Source organism: Adiantum capillus-veneris, chromosome 8 (assembly GCF_014529385.1).
Source record: "Adiantum capillus-veneris isolate H3 chromosome 8, ASM1452938v2, whole genome shotgun sequence".
Taxonomy (NCBI): Eukaryota; Viridiplantae; Streptophyta; class Polypodiopsida; order Polypodiales; family Pteridaceae; genus Adiantum; species Adiantum capillus-veneris.
The window spans coordinates 151,328,472-151,356,281 of NC_140938.1; the positions used below are offsets into that span (position 1 = coordinate 151,328,472).

The window sequence follows — 27,810 nt, forward strand, 5'->3', positions numbered from 1 at the left end:
CAAGCCTGCAGTGCGTACCCTCCATGATGGACCATTCGGAATGCATTGGAACGTTCACATTGTGGACCATACGTCTGCCCGGACGGAACTATTGAAAATGGTGTTTCGATCTTCTTCGTAAGGGTCTAGAAGATTCAATCTTACCTCCGGATAAACCTCCTGCACTGGTCCTAAGCCCTAGCTGCGACATGGCTGCCGTCGGCGTCACCAGCATTGCAGTCTCCGGGCGCTCTCTGTCCGACAAGGTAGGCAGCTGTTTCTGTCTTCTAAAGAGTAGCTGCAACCTCAAACTTTTACAAGAATTGAATCTAGAGTTTTCTATCTTACAAGTAAACGCGTTGTTGTATAGTTCTCTGCTCATCAAGCTGCAGAGTGAATATGCAATGGATGCAGCTATGTCTGTACAAAGATTTTCGAATAGTTTCACGTAAAAGCCATTCCGTGTCTGTACCAACTTTTGGTGATTACAATTGAAATAAAAGGGAAATGCCCTTCTAGAGACTATTAGCGAGGAGCAGATTGGAGGGCTTCACTGGTGTAATTGGGCCATTAAACACATCCAAGCAGGGGACCTTCCTGTGTTTAATGAATGCAACGGGGAGCACGTTTTGCAAAATTATACATGGAATATTCATTGACCATGCATTGTGGTCAGTGATGTTTGTATGGAAACGCTGCAGAGAGGAGCAAGCAGTTCCCTGGTGTGGGAGGCTCCCACAGCCTTTGATTTATCTTTCAGCTGCGCTCTGCTAATCTACATAGCACAGAATTGTAATTTGAAAGTATGATAGGATGACCTTGGTTGCTAGAGCATGGTTTGGGGGAAGGGGGGGGGGGGGGGAAGGTTTGGGTATTCTTTCTGTTGTGATGCTGGTTTGTTATCCTGTAGTGGTGACACATATTGTCCCCGATAGCTGTGTAGGGTAGACAGCTTACTTTTGTGCTAGTGGCCTCTACGATATTTGTTAGTTTACTGATTACAGGGTCCCTAATCAATAATTTATTTACTCATTGCAGACAACCAAAGCTTCTGTCTGTCAAGCAGCACAAGGGCTCCAAACAAGCAGGGCTTTAAGGCTGTGCAAGACAAGGATTCCGAGGACGGTTTTTTTGGGTCAATCACTTCAACAAACAAGATACATTTCTACTGGATACTCTGTGAAGTCTCTTTCACATTCATCGGCTTCCTTTAGATGTGAAGCTGCTGTAGCAGAAGTAGAAGAAGCTGAGATACCTGCAGAGAAGCTTGAGTATCAGGCTGAGGTAAAATATGAGATAAGCGTGTCTTTATCCTCAGACTAATCAGACAGAATAAATGATTGCATGAGCTCATTGTCTTACCAGGTCAGTAGACTGCTAGACTTGATTGTGCACAGTCTCTACAGCCATAAAGAAGTGTTTCTTCGGGAGCTCGTGAGGTAGCTGGACAATTCTTACGTGCCCATCTTCTGAGCTTTCTGAAGCTAAAATATTTTCTTCTTAATGCAGTAATGCAAGTGATGCTTTGGACAAGTTACGCTTTTTAAGTGTCACAGACGACAGTGTGTTGAAGGATTGTCCTGAACTCGAGATAAGGATTAAGCCTGATCCTGCTAATGGGACCGTCACTATAATGTAAGGACTGATATAGGCTACTCTTTTCTCGCACATCGGTTCATGTGAATGTTTTGCATTATTTGCAGAGCAACTACACCAAATAATTTTGGTGAAAGTAAATGACGCTTTGAATTTGTATGAAGTAGGGTTGGTTAAGTGCCATATCTTACCTTGCGATAGTTAGTTGAATGAGAATATATTGCCATATCTTACCTTGCGATTAGTTGAATGACAATATATTGCCATCGGGCTGTGACATGGATTTGCTCTCTAATAACTACTGCAGGGATACTGGAGTGGGGATGACCAAGCAGGATTTGATTGATAGTTTGGGAACGATTGCTCAAAGTGGTACAGCCAAGTTTGTGAAGGCATTGAAGGTGCGCTACATCCAGTATATTTTTTAATAGTGGAACGAAAAGTGCTTCTTACAGTGTCTTTTTTAAATTTTTGGTAGGACAACAAAGAGGCCCTGGGTGACAATAATTTGATTGGCCAATTTGGGGTCGGATTTTACTCAGCGTTTTTGGTTGCTGAAAAGGTGATCTCCCTTTTCGTGTAACCTTGTTTTGGGTTCTGAGTCACTTGAAAGAGAGATTTAACATCCAACTGAACATTTGGCCATTTTCTTTGTCAATGCCTGGAAGTGTTTTTACTTGCAGTCTTGCATTTGTCAGAATAGAGGGATTCTTGCTTGTCCCTTTTTGCGTGTATCATAAGTTATAACCTCATGGATGTTTATTCTAAATCTCCAGGTGGTAGTCTCAACAAAAAGTCCCAAATCAGACAGGCAGTTTGTGTGGGAGGGAGAAGCAGATAGTAGCTCATATATTATCAGAGAGGAGGTTGATCCCGAGAAGCTTCTGCCACGAGGCACCTCTATAACATTATATCTGAAGGTATTTAAATGATGTGGGTTTTCTCTATTCCCATTTTTGTGCAGTGGCTTTAGCGCTCTTACAAAACCAGTAGGGATGAAAACATGTAAGATTTTAGGTGTCTCTTGTGTATTGGTGATGTGCAGCCTGATGAGGCTTTTGAATATTCTGACCCGGTACGCATCAAAGAACTCGTCAAAAGCTACTCCCAGTTTATTTCATTTCCAATCCATGTATGGATGGAAAAAACTCGAACAGTACCGGTATGTACTTCCTCTTTTTGTAGCTATTCTCGACTTTGGAGTTTGCATATGAATATACTTACACCTTGCACATTTGAGAGAGAGAGAGAGAGAGAGAGAGAGAGAGAGAGAGAGAGAGAGAGAGAGAGAGAGAGAGAGAGAGCTGCTTGTCTCCTTCATTCTCTTGCTGTGTCGCTCTTCCCCTTGCCTGGTTCGCCCATCTTCCTCAGGCTGCCCCTTGCTTGCCACCACCTTGCAGTGATGTCACACATGGTGCGCTACTGCCTCTTGGTTGCACCTTGAAAGCTGCCTCGTCCGCTTCTCCCTCCCCTTGTTGTCCCACAGCCCCACGCCCTTGCTACCCTTGTCTTGCATTGTTTGAGGGCTGGGGTCCAAGATGGAATCATACGTAGTCTACAATACATCTTCGGTACATGAGTACATAAAAAATACATACCATTGCAAAAGATAATTAATTATAGAACACTTTTAAGACGTTTTTGATAGAAATTGAGAAATATATAATGTTAGTCCCACTTATCTAGAAAGACATTTACTAATATGTCCTTCGGAAAACTAGAGGTTGAATCTTAGTGACATGGAATGGGAACGGGAAATTGGAATGGGGAACGCGGAATGACAATGTGCATGAAATGAATGCCATTCCCTGTTTCAGATACTCACGTTTGAAATAGGGAATAGGGATTTGGAACGGGAAATTGGGATGGGAATGGGGAATGGAGACGTGAAAATGGCCATTCCTTGTAACTGTGGCGGGAAGGCCTACGGAACGTTTCCGGAACAGGGTGGCCCCGGAATAGCAGAACGAGAACAGGGGTTGGAACGGTAAACCTAAAATATGCCATCGGGGGCCTTCTTGACTCTTGAGAGCTTGAGGCTTGAGGGAGAGGGTTTGGATTATCTAGGAGAGGATGAGAAGGATGTCACAAAGTGTTGACGTGTCAAGCCATTGAAGAACGGAGCTAACCTTCAGATCCTGGGCAAGGGGTTAAAATCCTAAGAAGCAGCAGCAAAAGAAGAAGTTTTACAGACTTACAAAGTCTTGACGAGTAGCCTATTTTAAAAGAAGAGTTCCCACCAACTTACGGGATCCTATCCGATAGGGCCCAAGTGACAAAGGCATTAAAAATAAAGCAGAACACACTCAGAAGACTTTGCACAACAAAATATGATGATGTGGCACCTGTACGGACATTCCGCAATTCATGGATTTTTAGGAAATTCCCAAATTTTTAGGAAAGTGTTCTTTTGGGGTTAGCTTTTCATATTTGATGCTTTTAGGCTTTGGGCCTTTAAATATGAGCCTTGGGGGCCCTCTTTGGCACTCTTCAGTGGGTAGATTGCAGAGGAGGTGCTCCCTGGTTGTTGTACTTTGCGATCAGTAATAATAAAGAAATATAGAAAGGGGTGCCAGTGTTTGGGGCCAGTGCTCTCTTGGGGTGGAACTAAGTAGCTTGTCCACATACACATAGGGTTAGATGTGCACATTGCACGCGACATCCCCTCCTTTTCAAAGTGAGGTACTGGTACCGAACTGTATGGCATCGAGGGAGATCGCCAACAACGTTTGGAATCCTGGGAACGACTCTTTGCCAGCTCACTTGGATGCGTGGGTCATGCGATACTTGAACTTCATAAAGGTCTGCAACGCTTGCTTCTTTGGGCCGTGCCGAAAGCGACAATCATCTGTGGCTTCTTCAATACTTCAACTTCGTCTATAGTCATGCGTCTACCTTCTTCAAGAATCTTCGAAGATGAAAATTCCTGAAACCACTTCCAACACAAAAACATGAACATACCCATTCCACGTAAAATGACTGGAAAAATTATAGTCTTCTGTAAAGACTGTGCATGCAATCTAGATGAACATAGAGACGGAGTGTTAAACCGTTTATCAAACACACACAAAAAAGGGACCACATAAGGACGGTGACTAAAATACAGGAAAGCATCACGAATGAAACACTCGAACAATGCGTGCTGACTAATCATTCGAACACATAATACTTCATGTGGGGGTTCTTTAGACCTCGACTTGAGAGCCAAGATCGGCTCTTCGTGATTGATTGAATCTGCATTGTGGTTAGCTTCACTAAAAAGTAGTATCAACTAAACCATCATCCTTGTGAACAATCACAACATTATGATGCAAATCATCATGCTCGTGAATAATCACATCTTGATCATGCAATTCCTGTGTGTCGTGCTTTGGAGAAGAAAAGACCGAGAGAGTTTTCTTCTCTTGATTCTTTTCAATCTTCGCCTGCACATTAGAAATGAGAGATGAAGAATGAACAACTTGCTCTCCACGAATGACAATGGGATAGTCACTTTTAGCATTAAAAGTGAACGTATTTTTTGCCCAATCAATGGAGGGTTATGCTCATGAAACCATTGAATGCCCAAAAGCATATTATACCCTGAAAGAGGAGAGACTACAAATTTTATGCGGAAGGACGCTTGTTGAACAGTGAACAAAACAGGAAGGCACTCGTGTGATAAGAGAGTCCATACTGGGAGAGAAGCCTGACACCTCGAAAGGAGTTGTCTTGCTAACCTCCAAGCGGGCTCTTTCGACAAGAGCGTCACTAATCAAATCATGTATATTGCCCGGGGCAAACAATATGACAAAACGTTGACCCTTCACTTGACCATAACACTCAATGAAAGACTCATCAATGGGAGGATCATGAGAAACTTAGGTCTTTCTCATGTTCTCATTTATTGATTTGACAAAGGAAGTGGGTTCTGTGGGTTCTTTAGATTCATTAGAGTCAAGATTAGAACATGTTCTTTTTATGTGACCCTTGATGTGACAATGATAATGACCTTCCTTAGAATAAATGCTTTGCTCTTTCGACGTGATGTATCCGCCTAAAATTCCTTGTTTTGCCTTTTCATATAGAGTGAGCTTAGGTTTAGCAATTGTGTTAGCTTTACCCTTAGGTTCATTTGGAGAGTTCTTTTCTGAGAGACTAGATATTAGTTAGAAGAGTTACCATTCTTACCGTTCTTACCGTTCTGAGAAGTCTGAGTGGTATTTGAAGAAGTCTTGTTTTCCTTGGGCTTTCCCTTGTTGTGCTTCATCTCCTGTGCAAGAGCAATCACTACCGCCTTGTTGAGATCAATTGGGTCGAGGACTTCGACATCAAACCTGACATAGTCGTCCAACTCGAAAATGAAAGCCTCCTTGCGCTCATCATTCGATTTGCGTAATTGGGTGCCGAGCTGCAAAACACGATTAGAGAAAAACATAACTGGCATACCATTTTGCTTGAGACTGCGCCAATCATCTTTCAACCGTGCTAGGTATTGTGGTGGCATAAACCGCGCCTTGAGCTTGTCTTGGAAGTCGGCCCAATTGAAAGAAAGGGATGCGTCTTCGTCGGCGTCCTCTAGGTGCACGGCCAATTGTGCCTCTTGCCATGCATGGTACCAATTAATGGCATCAAAGACAAGGTACATGGTTGCCGTCAAAACCTTGCTATTTCCTGTCTTCTTAGTTGTCGCAAAATAAGCATTAAATTGATGCAACCAAGAATGAATAACACTAGCATCCATCATACCATCGTACTTATTGACCGTGATCTTCTATGTGACCCGGTTGTTGGAGTCCGAATCTCGGCTTGCGCCACGTGATGAATTACCAACTTCTTTGGCCAACTCGGGTTTCGAGGTGAGAACCTGTCGAACCAACTCTTGCATGCGCAGGTCTCTTTCTTCGCGTGCTTCGCCCTCACGCTCCAAGGCAACGCGATTCGCTTCTTGTTGTGACATCATGTCCATCATCGACTTGATCAAAGCCTCCATAGGATTTGGTGCAAACTGTGGCGTAGATGGGAAAGGGGAAGAATCGGAAAAATCAAGAATGAATAACACTAGCATCCATCATACCATCGTACTTATTGACCGTGATCTTCTATGTGACCCGGTTGTTGGAGTCCGAATCTCGGCTTGCGCCACGTGATGAATTACCAACTTCTTTGGCCAACTCGGGTTTCGAGGTGAGAACCTGTCGAACCAACTCTTGCATGCGCAGGTCTCTTTCTTCGCGTGCTTCGCCCTCACGCTCCAAGGCAACGCGATTCGCTTCTTGTTGTGACATCATGTCCATCATCGACTTGATCAAAGCCTCCATAGGATTTGGTGCAAACTGTGGCGTAGATGGGAAAGGGGAAGAATCGAAAGGGGCCTTGCGCTCACACCAAGGTTGCTTGTGGTTCTTGAGGTTCTTCTTTAGCTTGCAATCTGTATTAGAGAAGGATCTTCTGTTACTGTCACAAAGTGATGACGTGGCTACCGACAACAGAAACCCTAATTTTTGTCAAAAACCCTAATTTTTGTCGAAAACCCTAATTGAAAACCCTAACCCTAAACTGTTGGCTGAAACCCTAATCAGGCAAAAATGCCACGTGGCAGCAGATACGGATTCCCGAAATTTGCGGAGGTTGAAAAAAAAAAGCAAGCGACGTGTTGCTAATTGGACTATTTTCTTATTTTTAATGATTAAATCTCTTTTTTAGGATATTTTATTATGTGCACTAAGAACTGTTAAAAAGATTGTAGCTACAGGAACTGCCATCAAGAACGGACAACTCTGATGTGTCATTTGATGGGTGACGGTAAACATCGCGAAGGAGTTTCCGTAAGTTCGGTGGAAAGGGCCGGGTTACGAGTGCTCCTGATGCGTCACTTGATGGGTGACGGGTGCATCAGTAAGGGGGCATCCCGTAGGCTAAGGAGGAAATCCGAACTGAGTAAGAAAATACGGGTAAGAACGCAAGCACAAGAATAAAGATGGGTTCAATGAAGCTTTTTACGAAAAGCAGGAACAGTCGCGGGAGGACAGATGTTTTCTCGCGAGGAGTCTGTGTCTGCATTGCATCTGTGTCGTGTCTTGCACCCGGGGACGCCTGGAATGTGTCCGTGTAGCATTGTTTTCATTGACTAAGTGAGTTTTTAAAGTTTGAACAGGTTCACACTTTATTTTATTAAAGTGGCCCGTCATTTTTAAGTGACCGGGCCTTCATTAATAAAATAAAGCAAGTACTTCAAAAAAAGGCAGCGCTAGAAAAGCTACGAGGGGGGGGGGGGGCTGAATTTGTGATCTTTCTCTCTCCTCTCTCTAGGAGCGCTGGCTCTGCTTTTTGGGCCACTATTCCCGCCAGGTGCCAGAGCCTATAAAAGGGCAGCAAGCGTTCCAGTTTTCATACGCCGGAAGCAGAGTCTGGCGACGGAAACTGCGAGTGTTCGCGTGACGGCTGAGTACGGATGTTGATTCTCCGAGCAAGAAGCGACAGGTATAAGGTGTTGATACGCATTGAGAATTGTTGCTCTGTGTGGTTTGTTTTGCAGGAAACTCCCGACTTACGGGAAGGCCCTTCACGGGAAGGTACGACTTCACGCCTAAGTCCCTTATGGGAAAGTACGGCTTCACGCCTAAGTCCCTTACGGGAAGGTACGGCTTCACGCCTAAGTCCCTTACGGGAAGGAACGGCCTTGTGCCCAAGCCCTTAACGAGAAAGCACGACCTTCGGGTCTAAGATTACAGAACAGAGGGGTTTCCTCCGGTTCTCGTGCTTGTATAAGAATTCTCCCTGAATAAAAGAATACTCTTAACGGGGGGGGGGGACCAGCCCATCTTCTGGTCCCCAATGCTGTGTCGATCTTCTGCCTTCTCTCATGTTTTCAAAGAATTATAATTTTCAGATTTTCTAAGTGCTCGTGTACGCTCCCGTCTTGTGACACGACGCTTTCTCTTGATTTTTGGCTACGCAAGGAATTGGAGAGAGAGAGAACTTGCTTTATGTTACTTGCTCTCTTGAGAGAGAGAGAGAGATTGCTTTTGAACTGAAAGCTTTTGGGGCTCTGCTTTTGGGCATCCCTTGTAATCTTTATATTCACGGTGAGGGCCTCACTTCTCAGAGCATCTAGACGTAGAGTCTGAGAGTGAAACCCTAACCGCTCTTTGTACTTTGACATTGATTTAATACATAAAGAAATACCGAAAGGGGCGCCAGTCTTTGGGGCCAATATCTCTAGGCACGGAACTTCGCCGGGCCAGTGCAAATCTATTGTGATCTGTGAATTGTTTTGAAGTGGTTATTTGGTGCTATCGCGATTGATTCTTGACTTGGAGTGTCCAAGTTTGTTACAGTGGTATCAGAGCACGACCGATTTCTCTTCTACGAGAAATCCGATCCCCAATTTTTTTTTCCGCGGCACCTATGGCTTCACGCAAGGATCAGTCCACTCCCTTTGCATCTGGAGATGCGGGCAGGGATCACAACGAAGATTCCAGCAGAGAGTATGGCCCGCCTCGGCCTACTCAGGCGGAGCAAAGAGAGATGAAGCGTTGTCAATTGATCGACGATGCAACAAAGATGATGCTCAGTTTTGCGAAGGATCCGAATTGGCAAAATATATAAGCGAGACTTCTTTTCATGAAGTGCGTGAGCAGTGACAAAACACCACTACACCACCCCTGAATCCCGCTCTCAAGTAACCTTCTGATCACAAACAGTATTCAGAATAGGAATTACAAGAGGTGGTTGATGCACGGATTGCTCAGCTTTTTGACGCACAAAAGAAAGCCAAAAAGCACAGCAAAAAGCAGAAGAAAGGCACTGACTTCCCGAGATATTTGGGTCGTCAATCGACATTTGACAAGGCAAAGAAACAGAAGAAGCGTGTTCGATTTGAAGGAGTATCCAGTTCCTCTTCTTCTTCTTCTTCTGACTGTTCTTCTAGCTCTTTAGATTTGAGCGAAGAAGACAGAAAAGGTAAAAAGCGAAGCAAGAAACAAAGCTTCGGAAAGGGCAAGAAAAAGGCAAAGAAGGGGAAATCTCACCCAGAGATTGACACTTCTACTGAGGACTCGTCTACAGACAGCTCATCTTCCGATGACGGAAACTTTTATGCGAACAAGAAGAATTTTTACAAAGCCAACCGATATGACTTTCTTGAAGATAAAAGCAAGAAAGTCCGAGAGCTTAAGGAAGGTGGCCACTCGATCAAGTTGGATACTTTTTTAGGATACTCAGATGCATCGAAGGCTTTGTCTTTTATACAGCAGTTTGACATCGCTTTGCGCGGGAGGACGCTATTCAGAGTACTCCAAGATTCGGAGAGCTCCCTCTTACTTTAAGGGGAATGCTCGTACTTAGTGGTCCACGCTTCTTTTAAACAAGACTGCGCCAATTAAATGGCTGACATCTAAGAAGCTTTTTATTTCTTCTTGGTTGACGCAAGAATATGAATGAGATATACAAGTTGCTTGGAACCATCTTCGGATGACAAAGAAAGATACAATCAATGCTTACTGTGAAAGATTCTGGAGCTCTTTTCTACCCGCCTCTTCATTCAAGAAGATCTCGTTCAGAGAACAGATTGAGCGGTTCACCTTGGGTCTACCTACAGAGATCCGAGATCACTGCTTGGAGCAGAAGTTAACTTCTATTCAGGAGTTGATGAGTCATGCGAAGCAGGGCTTTGCCATTCACTCTGGCAGTTTGACCTACCCCACAGATGAAGCCATGACACAACGAGCCGAATAGACTTCTGGGAATGAAAGTAGAAAGAAAAAGAGCAACCCAGAGAAAAAGGATACACGACCCAAGCTTACTCCTTAGGAGCGAGCTCGATTCATCAAGGAGGGGAAGTGCTTTGGATGCGGGGAACATGGACACATCTCCGCGAAGTGCCCTAAAAAGGCACAGAAAGAACATAATGATAAGGACGACGACAAGCCTGAGAGTTCGAGAGCAGCTGAGGAACGTTGAGGAAAAGGCAAGATGAAAACAGGACCGGTTTCAGATTGTGTGGGTACCGATCCCGACACCATGGACGAGAGTACAGAACTTTGCCGAGCTTGGGGCAAAGTGAAAGATCAAGAGACCTTGATCTTCTTTGATGGAGGAGCCAAGGCCAACTTCATTTCACCGGAATTGGCGGCACGGCTCGAGATTACTCCCGATCAGATGGGACCACTTGCGGAGGCAGTTCTAGCGGCACCCGACAGGGACGTAGCCATTACACCTGTTATTGGCAAACTCTTCATTCAAGAAGATCTCGTTCAGAGAACAGATTGAGCGGTTCACCTTGGGTCTACCTACAGAGATCCGAGATCACTTCTTGGAGCAGAAGTTAACTTCTATTCAGGAGTTGATGAGTCATGCGAAGCAGGGCTTTGCCATTCACTCTGGCAGTTTGACCTACCCCACAGATGAAGCCATGACACAACGAGCCGAATAGACTTCTGGAAATGAAAGTAGAAAGAAAAAGAGCAACCCAGAGAAAAAGGATACACGACCCAAGCTTACTCCTTAGGAGCGAGCTCGATTCATCAAGGAGGGGAAGTGCTTTGGATGCGGGGAACATGGACACATCTCCGCGAAGTGCCCTAAAAAGGCACAGAAAGAACATAATGATAAGGACGACGACAAGCCTGAGAGTTCGAGAGCAGTTGAGGAACGTTGAGGAAAAGGCAAGATGAAAACAGGACCGGTTTCAGATTGTGTGGGTACCGATCCCGACACCATGGACGAGAGTACAGAACTTTGCCGAGCTTGGGGCAAAGTGAAAGATCAAGAGGCCTTGATCTTCTTTGATGGAGGAGCCAAGGCCAACTTCATTTCACCGGAATTGGCGGCACGGCTCGAGATTACTCCCGATCAGATGGGACCACTTGCGGAGGCAGTTCTAGCGGCACCCGACAGGGACGTAGCCATTACACCTGTTATTGGCAAACTTCGGTTGCATTGTCAGGGGTATTTGGGGCTTGAGGACTTCTTCATAATGTCTTTGGAGGGTTGTGATGTTCTCTTAGGGATTCCCTCGTACCACAAGAACAACGCTGTGGTCGATTATCAAACGAGAAAAGCGACTTTGACTACAGAAAAGGGCAGAACAATTGTACTTGATATTAAACTGAAGCGCGAGTCTGTCCCTATTGTATCGGCTTCGGCCAATTTCAAAATTAATGAAATCCAGTCTGTTTGTTGACTCGATCTTTATGAAAGAATTGAGCGATAAGGATAGGACAAATATGTCTGAACTTGATAAAGAACGCCAAGATTTTCTCCACTCTCACGCCGACTGCTTCTCAGAGGGCCTACCAGGAGAGTTATTGCCTGCTCGTCCTGAAGATCATACCATTGATCTGATACCTGGAAGCACATCACCGAACCGGCCACCTTACCGTGTGAGCCGAGCACAGAATGAAGAGATTATGAACTAAGTGAAAGACCTCTTGGAAAAGGGTTTTGTCCAGCCTAGTACTTCACCGTATTGCTCTCCAGTGTTGCTGGTTTTGAAGAAAGACGGATCTTGGAGGATGTGCATCGGTTATAGAGCTCTCAACAAAATCACCATCAAGAACAAATTTCCGATTCCTAGGATCGATGATATACTCGACAAGTTACAGGGATCCTCGTGTTTTAGCAGGATTGACTTGCAGAGTGGATATCATCAGATCCGAATCGCATCGGGAGACGTCTACAAGATAGCCTTTCGGACTACTTTTGGGTTATTTGAGTTTTTGGTGATGCCTTTTGGCCTAACCAATGCTCCTGCGACATTTAACCGGATGATGGATAGGATTTTTCGAGAGTACAGGCTATTTGTTGGCACTTTCTTTGACGACATCATTGTTTTCTCCAAGAATGAGACAGAACACAGAGATCATCTGCTTCAGGTCTTTCAGGCATTACGAGATCACAAGTTAGTGATTAATGGAAAGAAAAGTGAATTTTTACTACTAGAGATACACTTTTGGGACACATTGTCTCAGCAGCAGGAGTGCAAATGGATCCGGCAAAGATAGAGACTTTACGTGATTGGCCCGATTTGAAGAATGTCCATGGAGTTAGAAGCTTCTTGGGATTGTGTTCGTACTACATGCGGTTTATACGAAAGTTTGCAGAGGTTGCTTCCCCTTTGCATGTCTTGACATAGAAAGGAGTTCCTTTCTCGTGGGGATCCACAGAGGTGAGTGCCTTTCGGACATTGAAAGAGAAATTGACCACGGGACCAGTTTTGACTTTGCCGGATTTGCAGAAGTCATTTGAAGTATATTGTGATGCTTGTGGTCGTAGTCTGGGTGTGGTCTTGATGCAAGAAGGCCATGTCATTGCTTACGAGAGCCGATTGTTCTCTAGGCCGGAGATGACAACACAGATTTATGAGAAAGAGCTTTTGGCGGTTATCCATGCTCTTACTCAGTGGCGGCATTACCTACTCGGAGCGGATTTTACTGTTTTTACAGACCATCAGAGTTTGTGCTACTTTTCTTCACAGAAGCAGCTTTGGAAAAGCAGATGCGGTGGGCGAACATCTTGTCACAGTTTCACTTCCAGATTGTCCATGTGCAAGGACAAAAGAATGTGGTGGCAGATGCTTTGTCTCAGAAGCCATCAGTTCTGGCTATTTCCGCGATACATCATAGGAGCTTTGAGGATACGGTCGATCAGTATGCCACAGATACAGATTTTGCAGATATTTTCACACAGATACGGGATGGGGAGACAACAGGATACTCCATTTGGGAAGGCTACTTGATGAGAAAAACCATGTTGTGCGCTACACAGCCGATGAGGGAAAAGGTTACGACTGAATGCCACTGTCCACCTTGTACGAGTCACCGCGGCATTGCTACCACCATGAAGGGGGTAGAGAGATACTTCTTTTGGCCGAGACTCAAAAAGGATGTAGAAGAGTTTGTGCGCAATTGCTTAGTATGCCATAAGGTCAAGTTTGACAGGTATAAGGCACAGGGATTGTTACAGCCTTTACCCATACCCACCCGCCCCTGGGAAAGTATTGCGATGGATTTCATTTTTGATCTCCCGAGAACACAGAGTGGTCACGATGGTATCTGGACTGTTGTTGACAGATTTAGCAAACAGGCTCATTTCATCCCAGTAAAGAAAACAGTCAAGCCGAATCATTTAGTGAGACTGTTTGTGGCCCAGATCTTCAGATTACATGGCATGCTTGAGATGATTGTCTCCGATAGAGACCCCAGATTTACGAGTTTGTTTTGGAAGGCAATTTGGGAGAACATTGGCATGCGGTTGCAGTTCTCGTCTTCGTTCCACCCGCAAACTGATGGGCAATCTGAGATTGCAAATTCAGTGGTTCTAGAATTATTGAAGTCTTATATCTTTGATCAGAAGACTCAATGGGTAAAGTACTTACCTTTGGTGGAATTTGCCTACAATAACACGATACACTCTTCGACGGGGAAGGCGCCATTTGAGATTGTTGAAGGTGCTACGAAGGTTCCACCCTTCCTAAGCACGAAAGATAAAATTTTTGAAGCGGATGAATATACGCGAGATTTGGATACAGCTTTTGCCAAGGTTCGCGAGACTTTGCAGAAGTCTCAAGAACGACAGAAAAAGGCAATGGATTGCTTCGTCGCGACTTGAAATTGAAGGAGAATGATTGGGTGCTCTTACGTTTTGAGAAGGCACGCCTACGAAAGAAAAAGGGAAAGGAGAGGCTTTTTCCAAAGCTTAGTATGCGATACTACGGACCTTTCGAGATCACTGAAAGATAATTGATGTCTCCTTCTGATTGAAATTGCCGGATACTTGGAGGATTCACAATGCATTCCATGTGAGTCTCTTGAAACCTTTTAAGGGTGATGTGCCTGATGATGGGGAGCGTGATGAGCAACCCGAAGTGGAAGAAAACGATGAGATCCTTGTTCCTGAACAGATTTTGGCACATAAGGATACGAAGATTAAAGGTAAAGTCCGAAGGCGGTTCTTGGTTAAGTTCAAGAACTATCCTGCATTGGGTGCGAAGTGGATGGAGGAGGAGGACCTAGCGGATACTCCTCAGATTGTGAAACTTTACCTCGATGCTTTTGGTTTAGCATAGTCTATTCCAAACGGAACCCAGAATTCACCCCGCAGATCAAGTCCCGAACCTCGCAGATCTCACCTTCCCGCAACAGTTCCTTGCCGCACGGTCAGTTTCCGCAAGGTTTATAGTTTCAGCCCGCAAAACACAAATTTCAGCATCTGCGTTTTCAGCGCGTCGTCGTCGTACTGTCGTCATCGACATAGAGTCAGAATCCAACAAATAAAGATTTGCAGATTTCAGCCCTTAGAGTTTCCAGATTTCAGCCTGTCTCGTCGTCGTTCTCATCGTCGTCGACATTGTTGGCAAGTCCAGGCATTGTAGAGATTTGTGCAATCATAAGTAGACCGTTCTCGCCATAGAGAGTGGGGCCTTCGGAGGAGGGTTTTACAATGTCTCTGGTGTCGTATTATCTTCTTTATCTCTCAGTCTCATGCACTTCCATTCACAGTGTCCATTCACTTTGTTTGTGTCCATTGCACTCTCTCACTAAAGGAACGGAAGGCTCGGGCTCTCCCTTCCGTAAGTAAAAGGAAGCTTGAGCACAGTTCGGAGCACTTATCTTGAGCAAAGTTTAGACATTCATTTTGTTGCACCTTACAATGAGAAAGCGCTTTTGGCAGTTATCCATGCTCTTACTTAGTGGCGATACTTTTTATTCAGAGCCGATTTTACAAGGTTTACCGATCACAAAAGTTTGGGCTATTTCTTGTCCTAGAAACATCTTTTGGACAAGAAGATACGGTGGGCATGTTTTACAATTTCACTTTCAGATTGTGCATGTTCATGGACTTAAGAATGTGGTGGCAGATGGATTGTCTTGTAATCATTTGGTTCTGGCTATTTCGGCGGTGCATCACAGAGCTTCGAGGATATGGCACAGATTTGAATTTTGGAGACATCTTTGATTGATTATAGAGTGGGGAAGTGGTTACAAGCTATTCTCTCAAGAAAGTCTATTTGATGTGGAAAAACTTGTTGTGTGTTACACAAGCATTGCAAAATAAGGTTTTGATAGAGTGCCAATGTCCACCTTTTTCAGGCCATCGCGGCACAAAAACCACCTTGAAAGGTGTGGAATGATTTTTCTATTGGCCGAGGCTCAAAAAGGGTGTGGACGAGTTTGTTTGCAGTTGTTTAGTATGCCAGAAGGTCAAGTTTGACACAAGGCACCATGTCTTTTGGAACCTTTACCTACACCTAGCCGACCTTGGAAAGTATAGCAATGGATTTCATTTTTGACCTTCCCAGGACTCAGAGTGGGCATGTTGTCGACAGATTTAGCAAGCAGGTCAAGAATAGTGTTAAGCTTGATCATTTGGCTAAACTGCTTGTCCCACAGATATTTTGACTACATGGCATGCCTGAGTCTATAGTTTCAGATAGAGATCCCCGTTTTACTAGTTTGTTTTTGTTAGATTCAGCGGAATGAATGTTTGCGCTTTGCTCAAGATGAGTGCTCCGAACTGTGCTCAAGGTTCCTTTTTGTTCTTATGGAAGGGAGAGCCTTCCGTTCTTAATGAGAGATTGCTATGATCACAAACAAAGTGAATGGACACTATGTGTGCAAGTGTATGAGACTGAGAGATAGAGAGAGAAGAGAGATACGACACCAGAGACCTTGTAAAACCCTCCTCCGAAGGCCCCACTCAGAGTGGTCTACTTATGATTGCACAATCTGGTACAAATGATATGCATGAGACTGATGCAAGTCTAGGCTATGTCGGTGAGGACGACGGGGATGACGAAGTCGACCTAACGGTTGAAATCTGCAATCTTTCTACTGCTGTCCAAAAATGCTATGGGCTGAAATCTGCTAATCTTCTATTTGCTGAATTCTGACTTTGTCGGTGACGATGTCGATGACGACGATGCGACGACGACGCGCTGAAAACGCAGATGCTGAAATCTGCGTTTTCCGGGCTGAAACTGTAAACCTTGTGGAAACTGAACGTGTGGTGAGAAACTGTTGCGGGAAGGTGAGATCTGCGAGGTGGTTTAGGCCCCTCGGCCGGCATATGTAAGTTGGCCCCATTCTTTAGGCTTTGACACGTCAGCAGTTTGTGACATGCTGAGACTGAGAGATAGAGAGACAAGAATACGACACCAGAATGTTGCCAGACCCTTCTCCGAAGGCCCCACTCTCTATGGCGAGAGCGGTCTACTATTGATTGCACAAATCTCGACAATGCAACGGAGTGCAAAAACGCTAGGGCTGAGAATCTATGCTTCCGTTGCCGTGGCTCTGCAAATGCAAAAACGCTAGGCTGATATGAGGTGTTGCTGTTGTCTGCTAAGAAGTTGCCTGTTGAGCGTGGAGCTCCTGCTGCCTCTTCTGCCAAATAGTGCTAGCTCTAGTTTGCTTATATACAAACTTAGCAAAATTGCCCTACCTACTTTTGTTGGAAAGTCACTGAAATTAATAAGTGAAAAATGCCTAAAATAGGTAAAATAGGCTAAATGCACTGGAAAATTCCCCTGACTGATTCTGATGGAAATGCTTATGCATGCTGTGTGCAACCAGAGGATATGCATCTACACTAAGTGACTGGGCATGCATGGTCTACGAATAGACTCACAAAAGTGCCATATCACTTCTAAATCTAGATCGACTGAACCCTGATCATGTTGTAGCTTGTCCACGGACACATAGGGCTGGATGTGTCACGTGACATCCCCTCCTTTTCAAAGTGAGGTATTGGTACCGAGCTGTATGGCGTCGAGAGAGATTGCCAATAGCATCCGGAATCCTGGAAGGGACTCTTCGCTTGCCCACTCTGATGTGTGGGTCGTGCGATACTTGAACTTCATAAAGGTCTTGAACGCTTGCTTCTTTGGGCTGTGCCGAAAGCGACACAAAGTCTTATATGGCTCCTTCAATGCTTCAACTTTGTCGAGAGTCATGCTTCTTTCTTCTTCAAGAATCTCCATTGCTGAAAATTCATGAAACCATTTCCAATACAAAACCATGAACATACCTATTCCATGTAAAGTGAGTGGAAAAAATCTTGTCTTCGCTAAAGATTGTGGATGCAATGTAGATAAACATAGAGACGGAGTGACAAACCGTTCACCAAACATATGCAAACAATGAGATCGAATCTTTCTCTTTTGATCTAGAGCAATCAACTGTGGCAAAACACCATAGAAATGCCCACGCTTGGTGCTCATACTTTCATGTGCTCTTTCTACAACTGTGTCATGCCAAGGAAGAGACATGGAATGTGACTTCCTTACATACTTTTCAGCTTTTCACGCATACAATCGTGCTCATTCATGATTGAAATGTCTTCAACGTACAATATGTCATGCCTAGTGAAAGGGATCACATAAAGATGCTGACTAAAATACAGGAAACGATCACGAATGAAATACTCGAACAACGCGTGCGTATCAATCATGCGAACACATAATACTTCCTGTGAGGGTTCTTTGGACCTAGGCTCGAGAGCCAAGATCGGTTTTTCCTGAGTTATCGAATGGTCCTGTGGGGATTCTTTGGACCTTGACTCGAAAGCCAAGATCGGTTCTTCGTGATTGATCGAATCTGCAACGAGGTTAGCTTCGCTAGTAAAAGCATCAACTTACTCATCATCCTTGTGAACAATCACGTCATCTTCATGCAATCACATCTTGATCATGCAAATCATCATGCTTGTCATTGTCAATCAAATCATCATGCTTATCATTGTCAATCAAATTATCATCATGCAAATCATTGTTATTCAAATCATCATGCTTGTCATGATCAATCAAATCATCATGCTTCTCATAATCATGCAAATCCTGTGTGTCATGCTTGGGAGAAGAAGCAACGTAACTGCGAAACGTTTCAAGGCTGAAACGTTTCACCTTGAAACGTGGCGTTTCACGACGAAACTTTTCAGTCCAAAATGAGAGCACAGTGAAACGTGAGACCGAAACGTGCGTTTAGCGACTTTAAAACTAAAACTATGGTAACTTGTTGTTAGTGAAACGGCTTGTGTTTCACTTGGTGAGTGAACGTTTCAAGGCCCGAAACGTTTCACCTGTCCTGACCCGTCGAAACGCGTTTCATGGTGACGCTGAGAAGAAGAGACTGAGAGAGTCTCCTTTTCCCAAATCTCTTGCATCTGTGCCTGAACTTGAGAATAGAGTCGCCAGAACTCTTTGTTTTGTCGGTCGCTCTGTTCTTGTATTGCTTTGGCTTCCTTCCTTGCTGCTTCTCGTTCTGCTCTTCTTTCTGCTCTTCTTTCTGCGTGTCTGCGTTCCATTTCTGCCATTCTTTCTGTATATCTTGCTTCGCGTTCTAACTTCCTTTTCATAAACATCTGGTCCATCTCCTCCATAGGAGTTAGTGCAATCCTTGACGTAGATGGGGAAGGGGGAGGGTCGGAAAAACCTCCTGGTGGGCAAAATTCTTCTTCGCCTCTCTCATGCTCATCACCTCTAAGCGAAGTATCCATTCCGCTTCGAGTGAAGACCATTCTGAGTCGTGGATTCTCGTGGGTTCGTGGGGTCTTGAGTTCTTAAGTTCACGAGGAACTTGGGTTCTTGAGAGTCTTGGTTCTTGGGTTCTCAAGGGTCTTGGGTTCTTGAGGTTCTTGAGGGTCTTGAGGTTTGCTTTCGCTTGCAAACCGTGTTTGAGAAGGATCTTCTCTTCACCAAGTTCTACTCCTTTCTGTGGGCGCACCCCTTGGCGGCCTTGCGCTCACACCAAGGTTGCTTTTTCCACCTCACGTCGATTGGCCGGCCGCTAAGTGCACAGTCCGCTCTCAATGAGTGAAAAGAGACAAGGGGAGGCTGGACAAGCCCTTCTTTCTTGGGATTCCTGTCACTCTTCAAAAGCACGATTAGGAATCGACACGCCCAAGCGAACTTGGGTTCGTGCGACCGCAACAAGCAAAAAAAATTCTTGTGGTTCTTTCCTTGAGTGATACAGAACACTGCCAAAGCTCTGATACCAATGTTAGATGCAGCGGAATGATTGTTTGCGCTTTGCTCAAGATGAGTGCTCCGAACTGTGCTCAAGGTTCCTTTTTGTTCTTATGGAAGGGAGAGCCTTCCGTTCTTAATGAGAGATTGCTATGATCACAAACAAAGTGAATGGACATTGTGCGTGCAAGTGTATGAGACTGAGAGATAGAGAGAGAAGAGAGATACGACACCAGAGACGTTGTAAACCCTCCTCCGAAGTCCCCACTCTCGTCGGCGAGAGTGGTCTACTTATGATTGCACAATCTGGTACAAATGGTATGCATGAGACTGATGCAAGTCTAGGCTATGTCAGTGAGGACGACGGGGATGACTAAGGGCTGAAATCTGCAATCTTTCTACTGCTGTCCAAAAACGCTATGGGCTGAAATCTGTTGATCTTCTATTTGCTGAATTCTGACTCTATGTCGGTGACGATGTCGATGACGACGATGCGACGACGACGCGCTGAAAACGCAGATGCTGAAATTTGCGTTTTCCGGGCTGAAACTGTAAACCTTGCGGAAACTGACCGTGCGGCGAGGAATTGCTGCAGGAAGGTGAGATCTGCGAGGTTCGGGACTTGATTTGCGGGTGCCAACTGCTGAAAACTGAAAACGCTGATGTTCCTCGACTTTCCGTTGCGGTGAATCTGCAAAACGCTAGGGTGAGTAGTAGATGCAAAAACGCTAGGGCTGAAAATCTGTGCTTCTGTCGCCGTGGCTCTGCAAATTCAAAAACTCTAGGCTGATCTGAGGTGTTGTTGTTGCCGGGATCTGCAAAGGCAAAACGCTGGCTGATCTGAGGTGAAAACGCTAGGTGATGTTGGATTTGCAAAACGCTAGGTCTCCGGGGGGGGGGGGGGGGGGTGTCTGCTGAGAAGTTGCTTGTTGAGCGTGGAGCTCCCGCTGCCTCTTTTGCCAAATAGTGCTAGCTCTAGTTTGCTTATATACACACTTAGCAAAATTGCCCTACCTACTTTTGTTGGAAAGTCACTTAAATTAATAAGTGAAAAATGCCTAAAATAGGTAAAATAGACTAAATGCATTGGAAAATCCCCTGACTGATTCTGATGGGAATGCTTATGATCATGTTGTGTGCAACCAGAGGATATGCATCTACACTAAGTGACTGGGCATGCACGGTCTACGAATAGACTCACAAAAGTGCCAGATCACTTCTAAATCTAGACTGACTGGATTGACTGAACCCTGATCATGCTGTAGCTTGTCCACGGACACATAGGGCTGAATGTGTCACGTGACAGTTTTGGAGGGCAATTTGGGAGAATATTAGTACTCAGTTTAATTCTCATCTTCTTTTCATCCACAGACAGATGGGCAATCGGAGATGGCGAATTCAATGGTTCATGACTTGTTGAAGTCTTACATCTCTGATTAGAAGGCTCAGTGGGAGAAGTATTGCCCTTGGTGGAGTTTGCCTACAAGAACACAGTACATATGTCTACAAAGAAGGCGCCATTTGAGATCATCGAGGGTGGTAAGAAGGTTTTACCTATTCTAAGCACCAAGGATAAGATTTTTGAAGCAAATTAGTATGTTCAGGATGTGGACACTGCTTTTGCAAAGGTGTGCGAGGCTCTAGAGAAGTCTCAAGCACAGTATAAGAAGGCAGCGGACAAACATCAACGTGACTTGCAATTGAAGGAAGATGATTGGGTGCTTCTCCGGTTTGAGAAGGCACGTCTTCGGAAACGAAAGGGTAAGGAGCAACCTTTTCCAAAGTTGAGTATACGATACTATGGCCCTTCCTAGATTAAGGACAAGATAAATGGTGTATCCTTTAGACTGAAGTTACCAGGTACTTGGAAGATTCACAATGCATTTCATGGGAGTCTGTTGCTGCCTTTCAAAGGTGAGGTGCCAGTGGACAGGGAGCCAGGGGAGCAATGTGAGGTGGAAGAGACAGAGGAGATTCTCATTCCAGAACAGATACTGGCTCACAAGGAAAGGAGTATGAAAGATAAGCTGGTACGCCGATAGTTAGTCAAGTTTAAGAACTATCCGGCATCGTATGCGAAATGGATGGTGGAGGACCTAGTAGATACTCCTCGGACTTTAAAGCTTAACCTTGAGGCTTTTGGTCTAGCTTCGACTATTCCAACAATTACCAATGATTAGCCTGTTGAATCTTGTGCGGTGCAGACTGCACAAGAGGGGAGTTACTTCGTTCCTTTGTGACAAATTACCCAGATGGAATAAAGTCACTTATTTCTTTCGAGATTTCATGGGTACTGACGGGCTAATAGTATTCTGTTGTATGACTTTATGAAAAGAAGTACTTTGACATGGGAATTTCTTAAATGAATTTGTTACATGTGCTCTCTCATGTGTGTCGTGTTTGAGGGCATGTTTGAAAGACGAAATGACCGCAACAATTCGGTCTTTGCTCACGTGAGGGGTGGTGTGGATATGATAGTAACAAGATTTAGTCAATCAAGACATCCGCTAGAGATTGATGAGATTTGGATATGTTTGCTAAATACGTTACCGTGATCATGATTCTCATCTAAGATCTCGACGGGGATAGTGATGTGAATGTTCATTGGTTGTAGTCTTTGTGCAAGTATTGGATATGTGTTGTTTAGTGCGTCGGTACTTTGAGTTAGTGTCTATTGAATTAGTTTCTGGCTCATGTTAGTTTAGCAGTCGTAATGGAGGGCGATTACAATTCTTTCTATCTTAAAGTGATTATGTGGCATGACCTAAAGGACGGACTTTGGACAAAGAGGGGTTAGAACCCTACTGAAAGATGCAGGAGAAGATTGTACCAACTTGCATAACCTATCCAATAGGCCTAAAATTAAGGATATTCATTTTATAAGTTGTTCCAACTTATGGGGTCCTGTTTGATGGGGCCTAAGGGACAAAAGGCTAAAAGTGGCGTGGAGGGCTGATGATGTGACAACTGTACGGATGTTTGCGAATACTGCTGATGACGTGGTAGGCCGCACGGACTTCCGCGATTTGTGTTGCTGATGTGTGATATGTACAAATTTTTGCAAATCACGTTGGGTCCCCTTGGCGCTAGCTTTTGGGCCAAGATGCTTTTCATATGTACTGCTTTTGGAAGGCCTAGGGCCTAGAAATTGAGTGCCAAGGCCTCAGTGTCAGGTAGATGAGCTTGGGAGTGTTGCTAAGACGAGGACCCTCAGACATTGTACTTTGTGAAGCATTAATAATAAAGTAATACTTAAAGGGGTGTTAGTCTTTGGGGCCAGTCTCTTTCGGCGCAAAACTACGTCGTGCCGTGTGGTCTCTCTCTCTCTCTCTCGCTCTCAGTTTTGTGCAGTTCTTTCAGTTTGCTCGGGTGTGTTGTGGTAGATTCCTAGCTGGGAGTGTCCAAGTCTGCTATATCTATAGCCAGTTCCATCTGATTTCAGCCATAGCCCATATCAGCACCCTCAACCAGAGTTTGCAGACCCCTGCCAGATTCCCTAGCGTTTTCAGATTTCAGCCCTTAGCCTCTCAAGCACCATCAGTTCAAGCTTCTAGTGCATGATCCCATTAGCATCTGAGCATCTAGAACCATTGTATTAGCATTTATGCAATCTAAAGCAAATATCACTCTAGCAACAGAGTAGGGGGCACCCTTGGAGGGGGGTTTGGGACCCCGTTTGGTGTTGTCTTCTCTCTCTCTCTCTCTCTCTCTCACACACACACACACACACACACACACACAGCACCTTTACTCATAGTTCTATTCTCTCTTCTCTCTATTAGTTGCACATATCTTGTCAATTAAAAGGAACCTTCTGTACCATCAATCTGTTTATATTTCTAGAGCTGACTTTTGTCATCGTGTATCTGTCTTTAATGGGTTTCTCTCTCTTTTGAAGGATTCGTCTGATTCAACTGACACAGATGATTTTGTCATCGTGTATCTGTCTTTAATGGGTTTCTCTCTCTTTTGAAGGATTCGTCTGATTCAACTGACACAGATGACACCAGCACTGAGTCGAAGGTTTGTCTTAATGCAGCTTCTCTAAAACGCAGCTGCATTATTTCAGGAAATGAGAAGTACTTGATGTTTTGTGATGTGACAGGAGCAGGAGATGAAAACAAAGACTGAGAAATATCATGAGTGGGAGCTTGTCAATGAAACCAAACCAATTTGGGTATGTACTGTGCATGCCCTGCTTTTAAGTTATCATTTTGTAGATTTTTGTTATGAAGTCAGAGCTGCTTAGGAATAGAGATCTTAGGGACGGTTTTCTGTTTTTTTAGATGCGAATCCCGAAAGAAGTGGAAAAGAACGAGTATGATGCCTTCTACAAGAGTACCTTCAATGAGTACCTAGACCCACTGGCATACACACATTTTACAACAGAGGTATTGCACGATACTCTCTTGTAAGAACCCGGTGGTTGCGTTGTTATTAAGTTTGAATTTTCAGCTCTGTCTGTTTGCAGTTCTGTTATAAAGGATGCTATTTTTTCTCAGCTGATCATAGTAGATACATTATAAGCCTTTTGTGGGGCCTTGACTTGAGACCTCTGTGACCTGTATTCTAATGAAGTAAATTGATAATATATTTTAGGTTTAAAAACATGCAAAGAATGGCCTTATCAACAGTAGGGACCATGGTTTTGGTTTAGCTGACACTTTGAAGACCACACTAGAAATCCTGAAGCTGATGATTTCAATCCTATAAAACAACTCATGTCCCCTCTAGTCTGTAGTACGAGACTGTGTTTGTTCAATATAAAGCTATCGCATTATAGGCCAGGAGTTGCATGTAATAATGCAGCGGGAGAGCTTGAGAGTGATACACTCGGCCTCCTGTCAGTGGGGATTAACCCTGCCATAATCTGCTGTTATTTTCATACAGTCTGTATCCTTACCTTTGTTCCTCTATAGCACTTCCTGGGCTCCCCTCTTGGTTTAAGTTTTTTTCTTTAAAAAAATAAATTAAAATCAGCTGTAATTTTTCTGTCCACATGTTTTTTAAAATAATATGAATGGGAGGGATAGAAGGTTGGGCGCAGGGGGGAAGGGAAGGATTGAGGGGCAAACAAAGCTTTTAATTCCTTGCTGTGAATTTGCTTTGCCCTACCCAATTTTGAAGGCAAAAATAAATGAGGAAAATGAATCAAAATTGATGGAGTCCAATAAGTTTGGGTTTTGGGGGGGGGGGATGAGATGCATAACTTTAAACAGTGAGAACCCTTGTGGTATAATTAGCCCTTGAATTTTTGGTGCCTTTTAGGTGGGATTTAAATCATTCTCAATTCTGTTCACTTTTCTCAGAAAGTAAAGCTCTTACTCTAATTGACTGCAGGGTGAAGTGGAGTTTAGGAGTTTGCTGTACATCCCAGGAATGGCGCCATTCAATGCTGAGGAGTTGTATACTGCCAATAACAAAAATATACGGTTATATGTGAAACGTGTATTTATATCTGCCGATTTTGACGGGGAATTGGTGAGAAGATTCTTCCATTAATACTTCTTTTTGACATGCATACTGAATCTGAACTAAAACCTCTCTATTGAATTCTGCAGCTTCCTCGCTATCTTGGGTTTGTGAAAGGTGTTGTCGATTCAAACGACCTTCCTTTAAATGTATCAAGAGAGATACTTCAGGAGAGCCGAATTGTAAGTCCTCAACTTGTTTCGTTATTCAATTCCTTGTCTATTGTGACATCCATTCTGAAAGCAAGGGTTTTTTGCAGGTGAGAATCATGAAAAAGAGGCTTGTCCGAAAAATCTTTGATATGTGTCAAGAAATTGCTGACAGAGAAGACAAGGAGGTTTCTTTTTTGCAGCATATATCTGAGTCTTAATATTGTGCTTGCTGCTGACAGAAGCATTGGGCTTTTCAACTTTCTGAGCAGTGTCTGTGGTGTGCGTCAATCTACAGGCTTACAAGTCCTTCTGGACCAATTTTGGTCGAAGTATAAAGCTGGGTTGTATCGAGGATTCTGCAAATCATAAGCGGCTGACTCCACTTCTACGATTTTTCACCTCAAGGCACGAAGATAGTCTAGTCAGTCTGAAAACGTATGTCGAAGACATGAAGCCAGAGCAAAATGCCATTTATTACTTCGCAGCTGACAGTATCAAAAGTGCTAAAAGCGCTCCTTTTCTTGAGGCACTTTTGAAAAAAGATTATGAGGTATGCAAGGATTGTTGATTGTTCTGGTGTGCTGGAAGGCCTATAGTTAAGTTTCCTCTGAAACTTACTGTTTGCAACTATTTGACAAATTACAGGTGCTGTTCCTGATTGAACCCATTGATGAAGTGGCGATCACAAATCTTCAAGAGTATGAGGGAAAGAAGTTCGTTGATATTAGCAAAGAGGACTTGGATTTAGGTATGGAAAAGAACTTGATTTGATTTTCTATTTCTGATAAATTGTGGTCTAAGTTACATTGTCTAATACTGGAATCTGCTGCTCTGAAGGTGGAGATGATGAAGTGGAAGAGAGAGAAAAGGAAAAAGAGTACCAGCTTTTATGTGATTGGATGAAGCAAATTCTTGGGGAGAAGGTGGCTAAAGTGCAAGTATCTAAGCGTATAAGCTCGTCTCCTTGTGTTTTGGTCTCAGGAAAGTTTGGTTGGTCTGCAAATATGGAGAGGTAGTACTCCTCAAGTTCATCTCTTGTTGACTCGAAATGGTGCAAATTGCTGAATTCTGTGTCTACCTAGGATAATGAAAGCTCAAACACTGGGAGATGAGTCCACGATGGATTTCATGAGAGGGAGGCGAGTTCTGGAGATCAACCCAGATCATCCAATAATGAAGGATTTGAATGTGTGTGTTTTTCTTTTTCTGTTTTGCAATCCGATTCATAGATGTTTGTTTTGTCCTGTCAATGGTGTCTTTTGCCTTTGCAGGTTGCTTGTAAGGACACCCCTAGAAGTTCTAAAGTTCAGGACATTGTGAACATGTTGCACGAGACAGCACTAATGGCCAGTGGTTTCTTCGTAAGTTGGAGCTTATTTTTTGTGAATGTCTTTATTCAGATTATTTCAGTAGCTTTTGTTCAATTTTTCTACATTGTTTCAGCCTGAAAATCCTGCCGAGTATGGTGGGAAGGTGTTTGAGGTTCTGGGGCTAGCTATGGCGGGTGCAAAAGGAGATTCAAGTCCTGAGCAAGAAGAAAGCTCAGATACAAATACTGAAGCAGTCCAGGATGTAGAGGTAGTGGAGCCATCTGAGGTTCAGGTGGAAAGTGATCCCTGGAACTAGAGGTGGGTCATCTCACCCTCTCTGGATGCATTGATCCCATGGCAAGCTGATGCTTTTTGTAGTGATTATGCGGCTATAGAGTAGATGTACATTTCTCTGAAGAGGAAGATGCAGATGTGATGTCTTCAGTCAGATTGCATTTCGCAACTTCATCACGCTCGAAAAAACGTTCTCTGTATACGTATAGGTGGCCCCTTATAATTCTTTGATTCAATGGATTTTGAAGGAATATCATTTGAAAAGTTTCCACGGTTCTGAAATATGCATTACAAAATTGTTGTAATTGTAAGTCAACGGTGATGAAGAAGGGTCTTTTTCCTTTCTCATGTTGTTTTTGGCATACTCTGTAAAGTGAGTTATGCTTGGATTTTTGTATTATTCCTTGATCACTGCAAATAATAGCTCTCTTGAATGGCTGCCTGTATAAAAAAAGAAAAAGAAGCCAAGAAACGAACTTCATTATGTTTTAAAATACAAATTTCATTGGGTTCTTGCGAAAATAGCGGCGCATGCAGCTACAGACCTGAGAGCTCGAACCAGGGATGCCAATTGCTTTATTTAAGAGCAGCCCGCCTTGCACAAGTTGGCCTGCAATAGTAGCATTCTGTGCAACAGAGGGAACGGGGGGTATATAAAAAGGAGGGAACGATTGATCATGAAGTGGAGGTCGCCAAAAGGGAAGAGAATCAAACATGGGGTTAGAGTTCTCTCTCGGTTGAAGTTGACCATGTCACCTCTCTCTCTCTCTCTCTCTCTCTCTCTCTCACACACACACACACACACACACACACACACACACACACACACACACACACACACACACACACATATACACAAACACTTCTTTTTGGGGGTAAATCTTGGGTTTAATTTTCCAGTAGGAAACCTCAAGTCGAGGAAAACCCACAGAAAAGATCATGTACATAAACCTGAACGCTAAAGTGTTCATCTGTGGAAGAGGGCTTGAAACACCGTAGGAAAGCTGATGCATCTCCAGGATGAAATCACCAACCTCCCATGCAAAACGGGAAGATTGCCGAA

At 44.0% G+C, this 27,810-nt stretch overlaps 1 protein-coding gene across 1 annotated transcript; it reads left to right on the plus strand.

Moving 5' to 3' along the window:
* LOC147453167 (heat shock protein 90-5, chloroplastic-like) lies at nt 1-27,185 on the plus strand. The gene is made up of 20 exons (XM_086518645.1): nt 1-245; nt 1,018-1,263; nt 1,345-1,418; nt 1,489-1,614; nt 1,883-1,976; nt 2,054-2,137; nt 2,352-2,495; nt 2,621-2,737; nt 23,495-23,542; nt 23,625-23,696; nt 23,806-23,910; nt 24,860-25,000; nt 25,081-25,173; nt 25,251-25,328; nt 25,439-25,693; nt 25,789-25,891; nt 25,981-26,155; nt 26,226-26,331; nt 26,415-26,504; nt 26,587-27,185. Exons 1-20 carry the CDS (start codon nt 189-191, stop codon nt 26,767-26,769), a joined length of 2,391 nt encoding a protein of 796 aa, XP_086374771.1. The 5' UTR covers nt 1-188; the 3' UTR covers nt 26,770-27,185.
* The last annotated feature ends 625 nt before the right edge of the window (nt 27,186-27,810 follow it).